This window comes from Neopelma chrysocephalum, unplaced genomic scaffold (genome assembly GCF_003984885.1).
Source record: "Neopelma chrysocephalum unplaced genomic scaffold, ASM398488v2 Primary Assembly neopelma1_44, whole genome shotgun sequence".
In the NCBI taxonomy this organism is placed as follows: Eukaryota; Metazoa; Chordata; class Aves; order Passeriformes; family Pipridae; genus Neopelma; species Neopelma chrysocephalum.
The window spans coordinates 13,668,937-13,684,878 of NW_020897703.1; the positions used below are offsets into that span (position 1 = coordinate 13,668,937).

The window sequence follows — 15,942 nt, forward strand, 5'->3', positions numbered from 1 at the left end:
GTCACCAAGAATATATAGCACACATTTATTATTTCAGTCACACTGCTAACTTACTGTAGGCTAGGGCATTAAAAAAAGAATATAATCCATAACATCATCTGAGTTAAATACTGTTGTCTGATGAATATCATTCTTCCTTTAAAGACTCCTGTTATTATTGTGTTTAACTTTGTATTATAGCATAATATTTAATTAGAGTTTACCATCAGGATGTATTTTCTTACTGAAGGGTGGAAACACTTGTAACAAAGAGTTGTGTTAATTCCACAATAATTTTTCCAGGGGTTTGTGCAAGGTCTGCACCTGTGCTCCAGCCATTATAAGGAGCAGAGAGCTGTGTTTGCGACTTCACAAAAAGCTATTTTCACATTCAGTATATGTGTTTCCAAAGGGGAAAAAAAAACCCAATAGCAACAAGAGCCTGCCAAAAATTTCCCTGAGCTCTATTCTGTTTTTTAAACTATAGAACATTCTTTCACAGTTTGACAGTTAAAATGCTGCAGTTAATGTAATAAACAGAGAATTTTTTAAGTCGGCTGTCAAAACAAGTGACACTTTTTGCTAGAGATTTTCAGATTTCGAACAATAGAAAGTACCTTTCAAAGCAACAGCTTCATTATACAATCAAATTCTCTAAGTAATCTTCTCATCAAAGAATATTGTCTTATTTCTTTCAGGGTAATTATCTGAGTTCTGCAACCTCTCTGGAAATGGTTACTGTTACAAAATGCAGCTGTGTTGGTTTGAAAATTGTGGGTCCTGCTCAGGTCAGCTAGAGCCAGTATCTCTGAAGCTCTGACAATTCCTTTGAACTCTTGGCAGCTGTAGCAGTGGCAAGTCAAAACTAGCAGGACTCTGAGGATTCATGGAGATTTTAACAGCTTTGCTGCAGCTCAGCCCAGGGTGGATTTTCAACTAACAAAATCATAACGTATGTAAACTGAATACTAGAGCAGTAGTTAATATGGTGCCTGGCAGTACAAGCTTACTTCCATGAACAAAGGGCAGCCAAAATAAGCACTTCCAGGGATAGGGAAAGATGTCAGATAAATGTCAGTCTTGAGAAAACCTCTTTCCCCTCACTATATCACACGAAAAATCTCCTATTAATATTCTCCCAGGTGATGTTGTGCAAGTGACGACACAGAGAGAAGAGCAATACTTTCCAGAGCATCTTTCCAGCCCTTCAGCTCTCTGCAAGGAGTCCAGATGATAATAAACATTGATCCTGCAGGGTAAACTTACACTTGCTGTTCTGAAAGTCATGATGGAAAGCAAATGTAGTAGGCAGCCAAAAACCGTGATAGGCTAAGGAGAAATTCTCCAAGAGCAACCTGCTCGGTCAGCTGGAGGCAAAAGAGATAGTGCAGAGGAGCAGGGTCAGAGCACACACAGCACTGCTCAGCCTCCTAATGACAGGCGTCTGTCTGCTCAGGGGTGCAAAAGCCCACTTTTGCTTCTCAGTGGAGAACACACAGGACATTCTGTGAGGAGAGAATATCTCAATTCCACAATATCATAAGGGTAATGGAAGCACCATATTCCCAGTCTGGTTTGTCTGTGTATTTTGTGTGACAGGGAGTGACCGCCCCTTTGTTTGTGTTGACTTAGACCTCTAACAAACAGAGGAAAGCAAATATTTACCTTAAAACTATTGCTCCATGGCAGTATTACATTTTTTTATAAACACAAGTGTCTGATGGTACTTTTTGAAATTCTTGCTTTTAATGCTTTTAGTAAGTTTTTGGAAAAGTGCTGTCTAAGTGAGCCTAACAATCTAAACATAACACATGGACAAGAATGGAGCAGGGAAAGGACACGGAAACAGAACAGGAGCAAACATTTGTGTTAGGTGATTGAAAACATTTTTAGTATGAAAAATGTTCTCACACTGTAGGCAGGGCCCAATCCTATCCCATAGCAAAGACAAACTTTGCCAATGGCCTCAAAGAAGCAGGATCCAGCTTTGTGTGCTTACCTGTCTTGAATTGACCCTTACAAGTAAATCTTCGGTGAAGGTGAGCTAAAGTAATTCCTTATTCTCAGTGTGCTTAATTAGCAGAAAAATATGTTTAGTGGCCACAGAAAATATTCATTGGCCACTAAACACTACCTGCTTAATGAAGAGGTTGTCTTCAATGGAGGGTCAAACAGAGTTTATACTGGTTGCTTTGAAGTCACTATAAAGCTGCCTATAAAAAAAGCCTTTGACACAGTTTTCAGTGCAACCAGAGTGCACTGCTGAAAGGATGGTTAGCCAACCAAGGAGTGAGGGGACGTGATCTGGTGGCTATCAAAAGGTTAGGCAAACATCCTCTGTGGCCTATGTACAGAAAGGTTTTTCTTCTTAAAGTATTGATTCTATAACAATAAGAATTGATAAATAAACTCACAGAGCCACATTTCACACCTTCCTGGCAAACTACAACAGGCAAAGTCCAGCCTATCTTGATTCAATAAAGTTCTACTAAGGCTGAATCTAATTAATGGCTGCCACTGACAACTGTAACTGAAAGGGACCTGCTGTACTGCCATCCTACCACTCTACTCACTCAAAGTAACTGAAAGCAGCATTAGTTAATTGAATGACACTTCTACACACAAAGTGTTATCAGAGTAGGACCCTGCTACCACCTGAAACTTACTTCAGGGGAGACTCAGAAATGAAATAAAAACCTCATAATGCAGCATTTTCCTCCAGGTGAGTGTGATGGCCTTCATGGCCTTTCATGGTTATTCTCAACACACAGTTCAACTTGTAAGTATTAATGAGGACTAGAAATGACTTAACATGGATGTAAAAACTTCAGAGGTTGGAGAAACTGGCACTGAAGTGAAATAGCTGGCCAAAGGATGCCTGATAATAAACATAAGCTTCTCTTGTGTCCATATCACAAGAAAGGCCTGTAATATTAACTCATTAATCTGCTTACGGTTTTCTGAGAATCATCCTCATATGAGCATCTGGCCCAATCTGAGACAGAAGCAGCATAGTGTCCTGTAGCTCCTCATCACACTCCTTTTTCTCTTCCTCAGTTGGCAAAGGGGCATCTTCACGTTCATCATCCAAAAATCGATAAAATAAGTATTTGTCTTGAAAGTGGTGTTCCTGATCCACTGAAAACAACAAAACATATCAAATACTAAGCACTCCTCATCGAAGTTAACCTTGTAGAAATCTGTGTAGCATCATGTCACAGATATATTAGTTAAGAAGGGAAAAAAAGCTACAAAGAAACTGCGAGAGTATGAAACACTCTTATTTCTCACATATGTCCAAATTATGTAGCTTGAAGGGTACGCTTTTAAATTGTGTGCTACAAATACTTTTCAAAAGGCTTCCATATATATGTGTTGTGGGTGTACATACACACGTGTGTGTGTGCACATGTGGTTTTTTTCTTATTAGATCTATTTGACAAATCACACTGGGGTAATGGTTACATCATCAATTTCTAAGAGGTGTTCTCTAGCATGTTTAGACAGGCTGACAAAAGGTAGCAAAAGCATCAAAAGTCTTTGTGATGTACCAGAAATGTATATCATCAAGATATAATCCTGGGGCCAGTTCATGGACCTGTGTCCTGGTGGAAGAACTTAATGGAAGGACTGCCAAGAGAAGACCTCTAAAGGAACGTTATGATATTGCAAAGGACAAACCCTTGGTCTTCCAAGCAAGTCAGAGTGATGTGTTGAGTTGGATACTGTGATGCAGCTTGCAATAGCTTGCCCCTGGGAGTTCAAGGGAATATTTGGCAGGAATTAAAGCTAGAGCCCTTAGGGTAAGGGAGCAGTGGAAACAGTCTGTCTCCTCAGTGTGGAAATTTCTCACTGGGATATGGGAAGCACAACAGAGGATAAATGGAAGTATCCTGTAATAGAGTTGCTCTTCTGAATTTAATAAAAATGTATGTGCAAAGCTTCAAATATGAATATTACTTTACAAAGCTACCCTTTTGAGGGCTATAATATCCTGTTACCAAGTAAATCCTGCCAAATGGAAACTGAAAGTCAACATAAAATGCAGTCAGAAAGCTAACATAAAATCCCATATCTCTGCACTGGAATATCTGGAGTGCTGAATTTAGGAACCATTCCAAAACCACTGAAAATCACTCCAGATTTATGGATATGAGCAAACACAAATGCTCACATTAACTTTTAAAAACTGCAAGTCTTTGATGAAGAGCAGTTTTATGTATGGTAATAGATCTCTTGATTTTGGCTTCAGTGCTATCCAGCTCTTGCGATATAAGCACAAGCCAGTGTACTCCTATGTATAATTGGTGTTAACATTATAAATTGTTCATTTACTTTTCAATATGCTCATAAGTTTAAAAAGTATACTAGTAGTAAGATTCAAATAATAATGTCTGTGTGTTACACTTATGAATGAGCAGCCCGCTCTGCAGCATTTCTTTTGGGCTCATGATCCCTTTCTTTTTCATGAAAGAGCACTACAGAGGCACTGATGTCACACACTTTCCATATGTTAGTCAAGATGCCAATTTTCTTTAGCTTACCATGGTTAAGAACACCTTCTTCCAGCAATACTTGCCACATGCCAACAGCCTGGGTTCGTAAATGGACACAAGGACTTTGCTGCATCATCCAGTCAACTAATTCTGTCCCCACACAGCATTGCCTGAAGGACAAATAAATAGAAAGAAATTAAAAGGGAGACAGCCGAGAGAGAGCGCACACAGTGACTGCCAAGAACTCTGTATAAACTTAGGCAAATTGGTTTGTAGGTCTACAGTGTTCCTGAGGCTCTCTCATGCCAAGTGCTGGTCACCTCGCATCTCCTGACTGACCCAGAGGCAGACAACAGTAGGCCTCAAGTTCTGGAGAACATCCAAAGAAGGGGAAAAAAACTCAAAAAGCCACATGATCACTTAGTAAAATTCTTTCTCATAACACTCCCTGGTTCAGCAGAACAGTAAGAGTTTTCCCAGTTACATATAAGAGAAAACTGTGCAGTTATTTGGGTCTTCATTTATCATATAGGCTCTTTTGTTCTTGCAGAACAATCAACAGTGTTATATTGTGATATATTCTCAGATCAACTCACAAGCTCCAAATACCTCTGCATATTAAATACATTTTGGACTGAAATATGGAAAATCAATGCACTTATTTCAAAAGCAGATCAGCAACATATTGATTTACTATTTAGCAAAAGATACACCCAGAGATTTTAAACCAATTTTTACTTAAATATACTCTGAATAATGCATTAGGTATTTGATTTAAATGTTAGACACTAAAACAAATTGATTATTTCTTAAGCCAACAGTAGATAGATTCTGACATCTTGCAGTCACATTTCTATTCTAGAAGTGCCATTATCATCCCACTTCAGCAAGACTGTGCTGCCACCAGCAGGAAGATAAGAAATCCTGGCAACACACTGAAAAAAAAATTAAATAGAGCAGAAAATCTACATACGGAATGTTTCTCACCAGGTGAATTTTCAGAACTCCACACTGAGCAACACTGCCGTAGCAATCAGTACAGTAACATAATATATTAATGAGCTTTTCTATTATCTCTTACTCATAGATGAAAAGAACAGAATCTACATTTTAACTTGGCATTACACAGAATATTCCAGCTAACTATGCTATTAACTTTGGAAGAGTTTTTGTATTTGAATACTCTGTTCACAATCATGGACCCAATTTCCAGTCAAATTACTTCAGAAAGGATTTACCAGGCCCATTAAAGACTGCATAACATCCAGACTCAAATAGCATCACAGAATAATTTCAGACCTTTTGAGACCTGCAAGTATGGTAAGGCATAAATCATAAATCAGAGGATGGCAGGCATAGAATTCAGAGACCTCTCTACAATCAGCTCACACACCTGTAAGTCTTCAGATGGTATTTACGATCTCTTATCATGTGAGGGGCTCGGGACAGAATTGTATTCCGCAAAATCTTTCCAGCTCTGAGGATCTTTTCTGAAGGAACCTTGGTGATCATGGAGAAAAAAAAGGATCAAGACAGACAGATTTTAAATTTTCTGGAATCTCTGTACTGCCTTCTGCAAAACAAAACACAAGTTCTCTTTTCCCTGAATTAAAAGTCCTTGCACAGATGCTTACTTTTGCAGAGCAATTTGGGATTTTAAGTCTCACATACTTATCACATCTAACAGAAAGCATCACTTCAGTTGACTCCTATCACACTGCTGGAAATAGTTATTTCCATTTGTCTAATGGCCTGGCTCTACAGCACATCTATATCCTATTACCTGTGTAATGGTTTTAGTAGGACGATGTGGGATGTGAGGTTCAATAAGAGGTGTCTGAAAAATAAAACGAAATTAAATAATTTTTTAAAGGTTGACCAGTAAAATAAAATAAAGGCTAAAGTAAAAAACTGAACAAAAAAGCTGTAATAACAAAAAATGATGTGTAGGTCCAAGCTCTGCCCAGGAGACACAAATAGAAAAAGCTCTCTGAAGACATCCTAAAGACAAACTTGGTTCTTGAGGCTCGGCAAATTAAAACAGTGATACGATAGGTGAGGATGGATAACAAATGCATGCTAAACTTTCTGAAGCACTAATGAATTGTGCAATGGCCAAATCTTAACCAGATCTGAGCCTACACAGGCATAGCTAGCTCTTCCTCCTGCTCTCCACCTGCAGTGGGCACAACAGCGTTCCTCCACAAGCATCTGCTCTGCCATCCAGCCCTCCACCACGGAAATTCTCTCCTCCTTTAGCACCTTTTTCTATTCATCTCTCTTCTTCCTCACAGCATAGCACAAGAAACAGGAATGGAGATAAAGCTCTGCTTCCACTATCTATGTTTTCTAAACTATCACCAGGCTGAGCTGGCAATCCTTTTATTGCCACACTCTGAAATGTAGAGGCACGCAGGCCACTCGCAGAGACCCAGGTAAGGACTTGCACAAAGAGGCTGGAGAGGGAAAGAGAAAAGAACAAAGCAAGTGGCTTGGTTCTGCAAAGGGAAGAGTGAAAGGGAAGACTATCAGGGCTCTACAGGGGAGAAGCAGAGAAGGAGATAAGAGAAATGGGAAAATAGGCACATAAACATGTGAAAAGAAAGGGGAGACAGGAAGCACATGGCACAACACAGAGGAAAAAGGAAAGCAGAGGGTTAAAGGACAGTAGAAATGGAGACAAAAGGAGAACAAAACTGAACTTCAGTAGCCACTTCAGAATGATGGGAAAACATTTTGCTGTGACTGGTAGTTAAGAGCATGAAGCAAATTCACTTCTAGTGTGAAATGTCAGAAGACACGACACGAGGGCTGAATTTGGCTGGTGTTCTGGTCTTGCCGACAGGGCAGATCATACCCAACACAGAGGTCTCCCACAAGGGCAACACTTTGCACTTTGGCCCGTGGCAGCCATGGCTCCCCTACACCTGTACAGCAAAGGCAGGACAACTCGGTCACAAATAAGGTGAAACATGTGCTCTGTACTTCTGGGTTGCCAGGTATCAGTTTCTTTAAGCTGGGCATCTGTTCATTACCTCCCACAGGATTTTAATGATGCGACAAAGTCCTTGTAGTAATCAAATAGTGCTAAGAGCTAGGAATGCACCAAGAGACTACAGGCCAGCCGGGAAGGGGAAAATGAGGGAAGCACATGACAGAAATCAATAACCTTAACAGAGAGGTCTGCACATGGAAACTAATGCAAAACATTTTTTGTTTCTACTCATACCTTACAAGAAGTCTCTGAAAAGGCAAATCAATACAATTAAAATGAGATTCCTGATTTTTCTCATTAATAAGTCCACAATTTTTCATAGACTAATTTAAGTTAGAAACCATTCTGTTCAACCAGAAGGGTGGTAGCACATCCTCCAGTATTTCTTGGTTTCTGGAACTGTGCGGATCCTGGTTTAGATAGTCTACATTTGCAGTTAAAGCATGCAAAGAATAGCAAGAATCTTTTGAAAGATGCCTCTAATGCAAAGAAAACCACTGAAAAGCAATTTCAAACAGGTACAATACACTCAATCTAACTTTCAGATTTTAATTCTAGTTAGGAATATACTTACAGGAGAGAGAAAATGTGTAAGATGAAAAATATAGGAGATTTTTACAGCAATAGACTAGTGAAAACAAATGCACATTTTTGTTCTTTGGAGTTTCAATTAAGCTTCAAAAAATGCATAAAAGTAATAGATGAAAAAATTGAATATGGATGAAGATTTGTCAATAGATCTCCCAACCTAAGCAGAACACAATAAAAGACAGCATTTAGAAGAAATCTGATTCAACTCAAAAGCACAGAAAAAAAACAAGGTGAAAGCTAAGACACAGCATAGGAATCTGCAGAAAGCAGTAGGAAGGCTTGTTCACCTACATTTGATCCTGACCAATACAGAAGCATCAGCTGCAGACAGAACATAACCTGGGTGAAGGTGATAATGAAATGATCCAGAGTCAGAACTTTACAGAAGGAAGAAAGAACATCAAAGTACAAACAATGGACTAGGAAGAAAAGTTTCCAAAAAGTACTGATAGCTAAATTCCTGGAGTGGGTCATGAGGGACCAAGTTTAAGGTAAAAGGAGTCAATGAGAGCTGGTAGTAACTTAAACAGTACCAATCATACACACAATATATACTAGCACAGAACTAACTAGGAGGTGTAGTAAAGATTCAGCTAAAGAAAGAGCCCTTCACTGACACACAAGAAGGAAATGTACAGAAAGGAGAAAGCAGGGGGTCTACAGAAGGCAAGTATAAAGCATACATTGAATAACAAAGGACAGAATTAGAAAAGCAAAGGTATAAAATGAGACAAATCTGCCAAGAAATGTTAAGAGATAAAAAAATATTTCACAAATACATTATAGTAAAACAAAGAAAATAAAAAGTGTTGAGCTACTGTTCAAAAGAGGGAAATCTATTGACAGACAGTTCAAGAAGGCCAGAAACAGGTGATTTATTTTTCATCAGTGTTCATTAGAAAGATCAGTGGCAGACAGATGGCTAATCTCCTAAGTAGTAGAGTGACAAGAATAAAATTTCAGCCTGGGAAAAAAAAAAAGGATAAGAAAACATAAATTAGCTGTTTTCAGATTGGCTGCGTTTGTAGAATTTCATGCAGGAAACTTGAAGAGCTTGAAGAAACTTAAAAGAGGGCTGCAGCCATCTTGGAACTGTCAGCAGCCACCTCCGAACCATCAGCAGCTGCCTCTGACAACTCTTGGGACTAAGGAAGGCAGCAGAAGACAAAAATATGGGAAAAGGAGGAGCTGAAAAAATATAGACATGTCAGCTTAATGTGTCTTCCTAGAAAAAGTCCATTTGTAAGCACCTGGAAAAGAACAGGGAGATGAGTCATATGTGACATATATTAACCAAGAACAAATCATGCTACACTGATCTAATTTCTTCCCATGACTGGGTAGCAACACTGATAGATTAGAGAAGAAACAGTAGATTTTCAATCCTTTAATAAGACTATGGCACTGTCTCATCAGATATTCTCTTCTGCAACAGGCAGATTAAATTCTTACAAAATAGGTGCAAAGCCAGTTGGAAAAGTGTATTTTGAAAGCAATTATTACTAGTGAAGCAAAGTCAAACTGCCAGTCGTAAAGAGGTCTGTTCTGAGAAGCATTTTCAGGAATATATCACATCTGATTATATTAAATATTAACATGGGATGAAGCAGAATGTACGTTTATTGATTTTGCAGGAGACTTCAGAATGGGAGGGACTGCATGTACATTGCAGAATAAGTTTACAATTTGAAACAGTTGTAACACTGGCCTAAAAAAAACGATGCTTTTATGCACTGCAGTGCTGACTACCTTTCTGAAGCAGGCAGAATCAGCTATATAAAGACAGGATGGAGAACAAGTGTCTTAGTGCAGTTCCACAGAAAAAGAAATAAGGTTTATAATATTTTAAATATTTAAATATTAAAAACAACTGAATAATCAATGCCACACTTGTGTGAAAGCAGCAATGGGATGTAGTAACACATTAGACACATAATGCTCTTCTGCTTTAGTCAGCTTAGATAAGACCTAAACTAAAGCACTGTGTCTCATTTGCCCACTTTACTTCAAAAGCATCTAAATCAGCTGGACAGATTTTAGCGGAAAGCATCAAGAATAATCAGAAAGCACAACATAAATAATCAAAGTTGTTCAGCTAAGGAAATGACAAGTCTGAGCAGAAGTGTAATAAAAAAAGTCTTCAGATTTAAAAGGCCTTTGAAAATAAGAAAGAAGTGACCTAGTCCTTCGTGCAGAGATCAGGAAATAATTTAAATTGCTGTAAGAAAGATTCGGTTTAGGCATCAGTGAAGCTTTTCTAGCAGTGTGTACAGTGAATATTGGCACAGATTGCCAGGGAGGTCTGGTTCCTCCATCTTCAGAGGCTTGGGAGGATACATAAGGAATCTGTCAGGAGTAACAATGTGGCTCGGGGATGGACTGGATGCTTTCCTGAAGTAGCTTTTAGCCTCATTACATGGTACCGTGCAATTTTTGAGAACGGCTTTACAAGTCTAAAATAAGTTCAAGCACAGGGTGGAGCTTAAAGAGACAATCAGTAATAGAGCTCCCCGAGCAGTGAGCCCGAACACCAGAGAGCAAGGCAGTCACTCCAACTGAGGAACAACGTCATTACCACCCAAAAGACGTGCCCAGCAAAGAGTCCCCCAAAGTTACAGCCTTTCAAAGCTGTCGCAGTGAACTCTGGCTGCACTATTTGAGCTGAAATGCAACAAATGGAAACAAGGGGCTTGGACTGAGTTTACTACAGAAAGGCAAGTCATGCTTCAAAGGCAGAGAAATGTAACATCAATTAGTTAATAGGAGATACAGTGTTCCAGCAACAATTTTCTGTCAGAACAGATATGGATTCTGTAAGGGACAGTATCTGAGGACAATTGTCACAGCTTGGCTGAAGACCAAGAAATGTTTTGTGAATTTTTACAATCTTGGATCTCCCATTAAGGGATGCTTAGAAAGCACTTAGAAAAAAAAATAAGTAACTCTTCCTATAAAACAGCAGAGAGTGAGCGGAGCGTCACAAAACATTCTGGTATCTTTGAAGAATTAATGTGACTAAAGCACATACCTGTGTCACAGAGCTCCTTGATGATCACATTTTTCAGGACTTCCGAATAAGGGAAAAGTTATCATGCAAAGAGCTCAAATAAGCAAGCCAATTAGAACAGTTTACAAATTATTACTCATCTCCTGGCCACAGGAATGACCAGTGTACCTCCTCTTAGCTCTCCTTCAGTGTGAGATAAAGCAACACAGCAATACCATCTTGAGCTTTAGCTACTTCACGCCTTTTTCCAACTAGTGCACACTCAAACACTTTACTATGACCTACTGATCCTCCCTGTAGGGGAGAAGGTCATATGGGTCTGGAAGGTAGAGAAGGAAAAACTGCAGGTGTTGGTAGGGAAAAGCACAAAATTATTATGAGAAATTGTGATAAAAAGGCTTTCAGCATTAACATTGACAAACTCCCTATCTGTACATTTATGGATTCACATTTGGGCCATTCAAACAAACCCTTCACAAAGACAATCACAAAACTCCCTATTTAAACTGGGGTGAAGCAGAGAAAGTAATAATTTTAGCCTCCTTTCCTTTGAAGATTCAAATATTTATGCATGAGAGCAATACCATAGACTTAAATAGGACTATTCATGTGTATAATTTTATGCACACGCCTAATCTCTGGAGAAATAGGCCTTAGATTTCTAACTACAGGCCAAGGCCTGCCTTTATTTTTGTGTTTCTTACATCACTGAGCAAGCCATGTGCAAACAAATAAATAACATAATGAAAAGTACAATAATAGAGACCTAACATGAGCTCTGTATTTGTCAAGTTATTTGAATCTGCTAAATAAAATCCAAGAACATCTCTTATAGATTTTTCTATTCCTCTTGTTAAATAGCTGCAAAGGGATGTTTCTGAGCCTTTACATATGAATGAATGCTTTAGATCTACAGCAATTTGGATCTATAAAATGAAAGGATTGAGGCGACCTAATTTACTACTCTGCAATACTAACGTAGGAAATGTGTTTTGCATAGAACTAAGACGAAATAAAACAAAAGCCAATGAATCATGTTTTTCCCATGACCTCAGTGTAGCTCATCTCTGAACAGAGAACAAGTTTCGGTATTGATTGGAGTTAACCATCGCATGTGAGGTTACCAGGGTGATCAGATAAACCTGTGCACTACTGTTGATCCCTTTATTTTCATTTGGGACACTGAAAAGAATTGCAAGTGACATCTGTTTTCCTGCTGGCTGGCAGGGGATCCAGAAGAAACAAAGGACAAAAGCCACACAAGTCAAAAGGTGTCAGCAGCAACAGTCACATCACTGAGAGGTCTGTTTGTTTTACATCCTCAGTATTTACTGCTCTTGGTGATTTAGGGTCTAATCCAAATCCCACTGAAATCACTGGGAAGTCCCTAATCGACTCAGTGAGTTTTGAGTCAGGCCCATGCCATTTGAGTCTCTTAAGTGTATTTCAGGAAGCAGAGCATTTAGCTCTTAGTGGTTCCAAATGATTCCTGATGATTGATATTTTGACTGACATGTTTGAAAATCCTTGTATACATCTCCCAACAGGTTTCCAGTGCCCTCTCTGGTTCACAGGGGAGGAAATAAAATATACCATAAAACCATTCCCACAATTTTGGCAAAAATATAGCCAGTCAGTAAGATACAGCTGACAGTTAGCCAAAGTCCTCACAGCCCTCCCACACACCACCTCCCCCTTCTACTCTTACCATTCTTTCTCCATTTTTTTGTAATGTCATCTACCTGAGCTACTTCAGACCAAACATATAGATAACAATTCCAAAGATGTGGAGCCTTTGTAGAGGTGGCTTTTTTTCCAATACAAACCAGTATTTCCAGCACTACAGAATAACCATATAGCAGGGACAAAGCTGAGCATACAGTATCATAGCTGGAGTGCAGCTATAGTTAGAGTGCGTTTTCAGATGGAAAGCAGTCTTGGATAGAGTATCCTAAAGGTAATTCCATTGGTCATATTTCCAGGTGCAGTGAAAGTGTATCTATGCAGACTGCATCAACCTCTGCTAGGATATTACAGGTAAAACAATACACTTATTGAACGCAGCTTGCTGAAAAACAACAGAGAAGCAGCTGACCAAAGATCCTCTCACAAAAAAAGTCCTTTGAAACACATTTTTGTCAAAATTTGAAGGAAAATGTAACCAATATTGTAGGAATTTCTGTGTTCTGTTAATGCCTACTGGATCTCTGGAGTAGCCCTGAATGTTCTGATAGTAGAACATGCTGATACACTGACCACTGCTTGTCATCAGAAAACAACCTATGTTATGACCTCTAAGCAACACCCCAGGGTGCACAGTCCATAAGAAACCTTGGCACATACTCCCTGTCACGGGGACTTTTGATGGCTGGAACACATTACCAGGACTGAGCTCTGTCCAACCCAGACCACAGTCATATGTACAGGGAGACCTCACCATACTCCTTTAGGAGACAACAAAAGTGGAAGTGGAAATGCAACCATCACTACTACCATGGTGTAAACAATTCATTCTCATCTTCACTCTCTCTCACAAATGTAGGTAGCAGCTGGCAGGATCAGCCTGGTGCTCCCTAGCACTCTCCACAAGACAGCACTGGCAGCCAAAGAGCCAAGTGCCTCCTCACATCTCCTAACTGGAAAAGTTCAAAACTGCTAATGATTGACCTCATGCCAGGTCTGTAGGTGACTTAGCAACACTTCGCCACTAACAAAGGACAAATTACCCAAAAAGATAACTTGTTCTAAAAGTATCTGTAGCCAGCCTGCATAGTCTAAAATTGTACTACCAAACCACTGTAGTTTCTTAAGAAACATCCCTAAATGGCAAAAGCAGGAAGAAGGGCAAGGTATGAACACAGGAACACACAGTCACAGGATATTTGCAAAATTAGGGAAAGAAGCAGTCACATTTTAAAAATCTTCTGAGTTTCATAAAGCTACAGTATTTGTAATCTAAATACCCATATATCTAACTAACTACAAACTAACTAAACCAAGCAAAACAGCCTAGTAGAAATTGTCAGGACCAGTGGTAAAGACAGCTCACTTCTATTCTGTTTTTCTGACTGTGTGACCTTACACAAATCACGTAATCACAGTGTGTTTCATTTCCCCCTTTTTAGAGAGAGGGATATTAATAATTTCTACCTTTGTAAAATGCTTTGAATACTGTCATAAAATGGGCTACTATCAAAACACTCAGAATAATGATGATTGTTTTAAAATCTATATTCTTTAAATGTAATACAATGTGAAGACTACGCTGTATTTTAAAATACATTCTAAAATTGCTTTTCTTTAGGTATCTACATAAACAGGAAAATGCCTCCCTTTAAATTCTCAAATATTCAGTGTAGCAAAATTATTTTAGAAAGGTAAATTGAAATTGCATTATTAACACTTCTACAATGTTTCCTCGATGAACGACAAATGTCTGTCCGTTAAACGCAAAATGATTCAGCCATTACCAAAAATCATACTTCACTGTGAATGTCAAAGGCAAAAGGAATATTGAAACAGACTATGACCAGTGCACAAAAAAACCTCAGAACATGGCTAATGATGTCTTATTTTCCTGTCATTTTTCTGCTTCCCTGCTACAATGAAACAGCTGCTATAACTACACTGCATGCATTGAATGAAATGTCAGAAAATGCTAACTCTGCTGTGAGCATTCCTGATATTCTGACAGAGGTGTGACTACAGTTGTCATAAAGAATCTCAAACCAATGTTGTCATGGGTTTGTCTGCTGTGGCATTTTTTACCCTACAAAAGAATAAACCACTTTTTTTTCATTGTCTCTCATTCAAGTTACTGGTTTCTTAGTATTCATGGTTCTAACAATATGTTTACCTGAAATTATTTACTTCTTGAGAAACAAACTATAATGATGAAGATTTAAAAAGTACAATAAATAATAGATAGTAAGGTTACCAGTTTTTAAGACCTGTGTCTCACCCATGTTATAGATACACAAGCAAAATGAAATTAAGTTAAAGACTAATGAGCTTCTGATGGATTTAATTCACTTGTTTCCAGATACCTCTACAATTCTGGTAAGCATTTCCCACCTCCAAGCCTCCCAGAAGGCACTCCCTCTAGATGAACAGGATCCGATGGGCTCGTGTAGGCTTCAATTACATCCAGGTGCCGGAACTGCCCTCTGAGGACTAGGCAGTGAAATTTTAAATGAAGCGTTTTCATGTCAAACACATGGGTACCAAAACCTGGATGGAGTGTGAATCATGGTGTGAAATTGTGAACCTATTAAAATTAGTGGTAAAACTCTTGACTTCAGTGTAGGCAAAACACCACCAAGTGAGGTAAGAGGACCACTGCCTCCTGGGTGACAGCAGTTTATGTATTGTGCGACCCCTGTTAGTTATTCCACCTCTGAGTGTTTCAATCTCTCCATCAGTAAAATGGGGACAACAGTATCTACTCACATCTTCAACAAGCGATGAGAATAAGCAACTGAAAACACTGCTGAATGCTGCAACTCAAATCCTGGAAGTCTAGTGCCTAAAAATTCACACTGGGAATTTTATAATGATTTTAACACAGAAATGAAAAGTCATCGAAGTGAGACAGGGCTAGAGGGAGTTTAAGGCTAGCTCCGGAATACCCTGGGGAGGTCAGCAACAATTGTAAAGCCTCTGCCAAGTGGCCTAGAGAAGTTAATTTAAATCCATTTTGTGCCTCTTCTGGTGATTCCACATTCCTTATTCTTCAAGTTCAGGACAGTGCATTGTGTGAAAGTACATCAAATGAAAAAAACATGGAAGGAGTGCAGCACATCAGCCTCAGATTCCAGCTTCCCTATCTACTCCTCATTCTTCTTCCTGTCATCCTTTTCAGAAATAAATTTTTG

The 15,942-nt window shown here is 38.9% G+C and overlaps 1 protein-coding gene across 5 annotated transcripts in view; it reads right to left on the reverse strand.

Moving 5' to 3' along the window:
* The window catches only part of RAPGEF4 (Rap guanine nucleotide exchange factor 4), a 156,690-nt gene that overhangs the window by 52,327 nt on the left and 88,421 nt on the right, over window positions 1–15,942 (reverse strand). For 4 of the 5 annotated variants that reach the window (XR_003533511.1, XM_027678541.1, XM_027678540.1 and 1 more), the window contains 4 exons: window positions 6,259–6,312; window positions 5,869–5,975; window positions 4,524–4,645; window positions 2,934–3,117 (listed from right to left, as the gene is read on the reverse strand). Coding sequence is in view for 4 of the 5 variants with exons in the window: in XM_027678541.1 (XP_027534342.1) it covers window positions 2,934–3,117; window positions 4,524–4,645; window positions 5,869–5,975; window positions 6,259–6,312 (467 nt within the window). In the remaining variant the exon portion in view is untranslated. The remainder of the gene's footprint in view (window positions 1–2,933; window positions 3,118–4,523; window positions 4,646–5,868; window positions 5,976–6,258; window positions 6,313–15,942) is intronic. The other variant, XM_027678542.1, reaches the window with a different exon arrangement.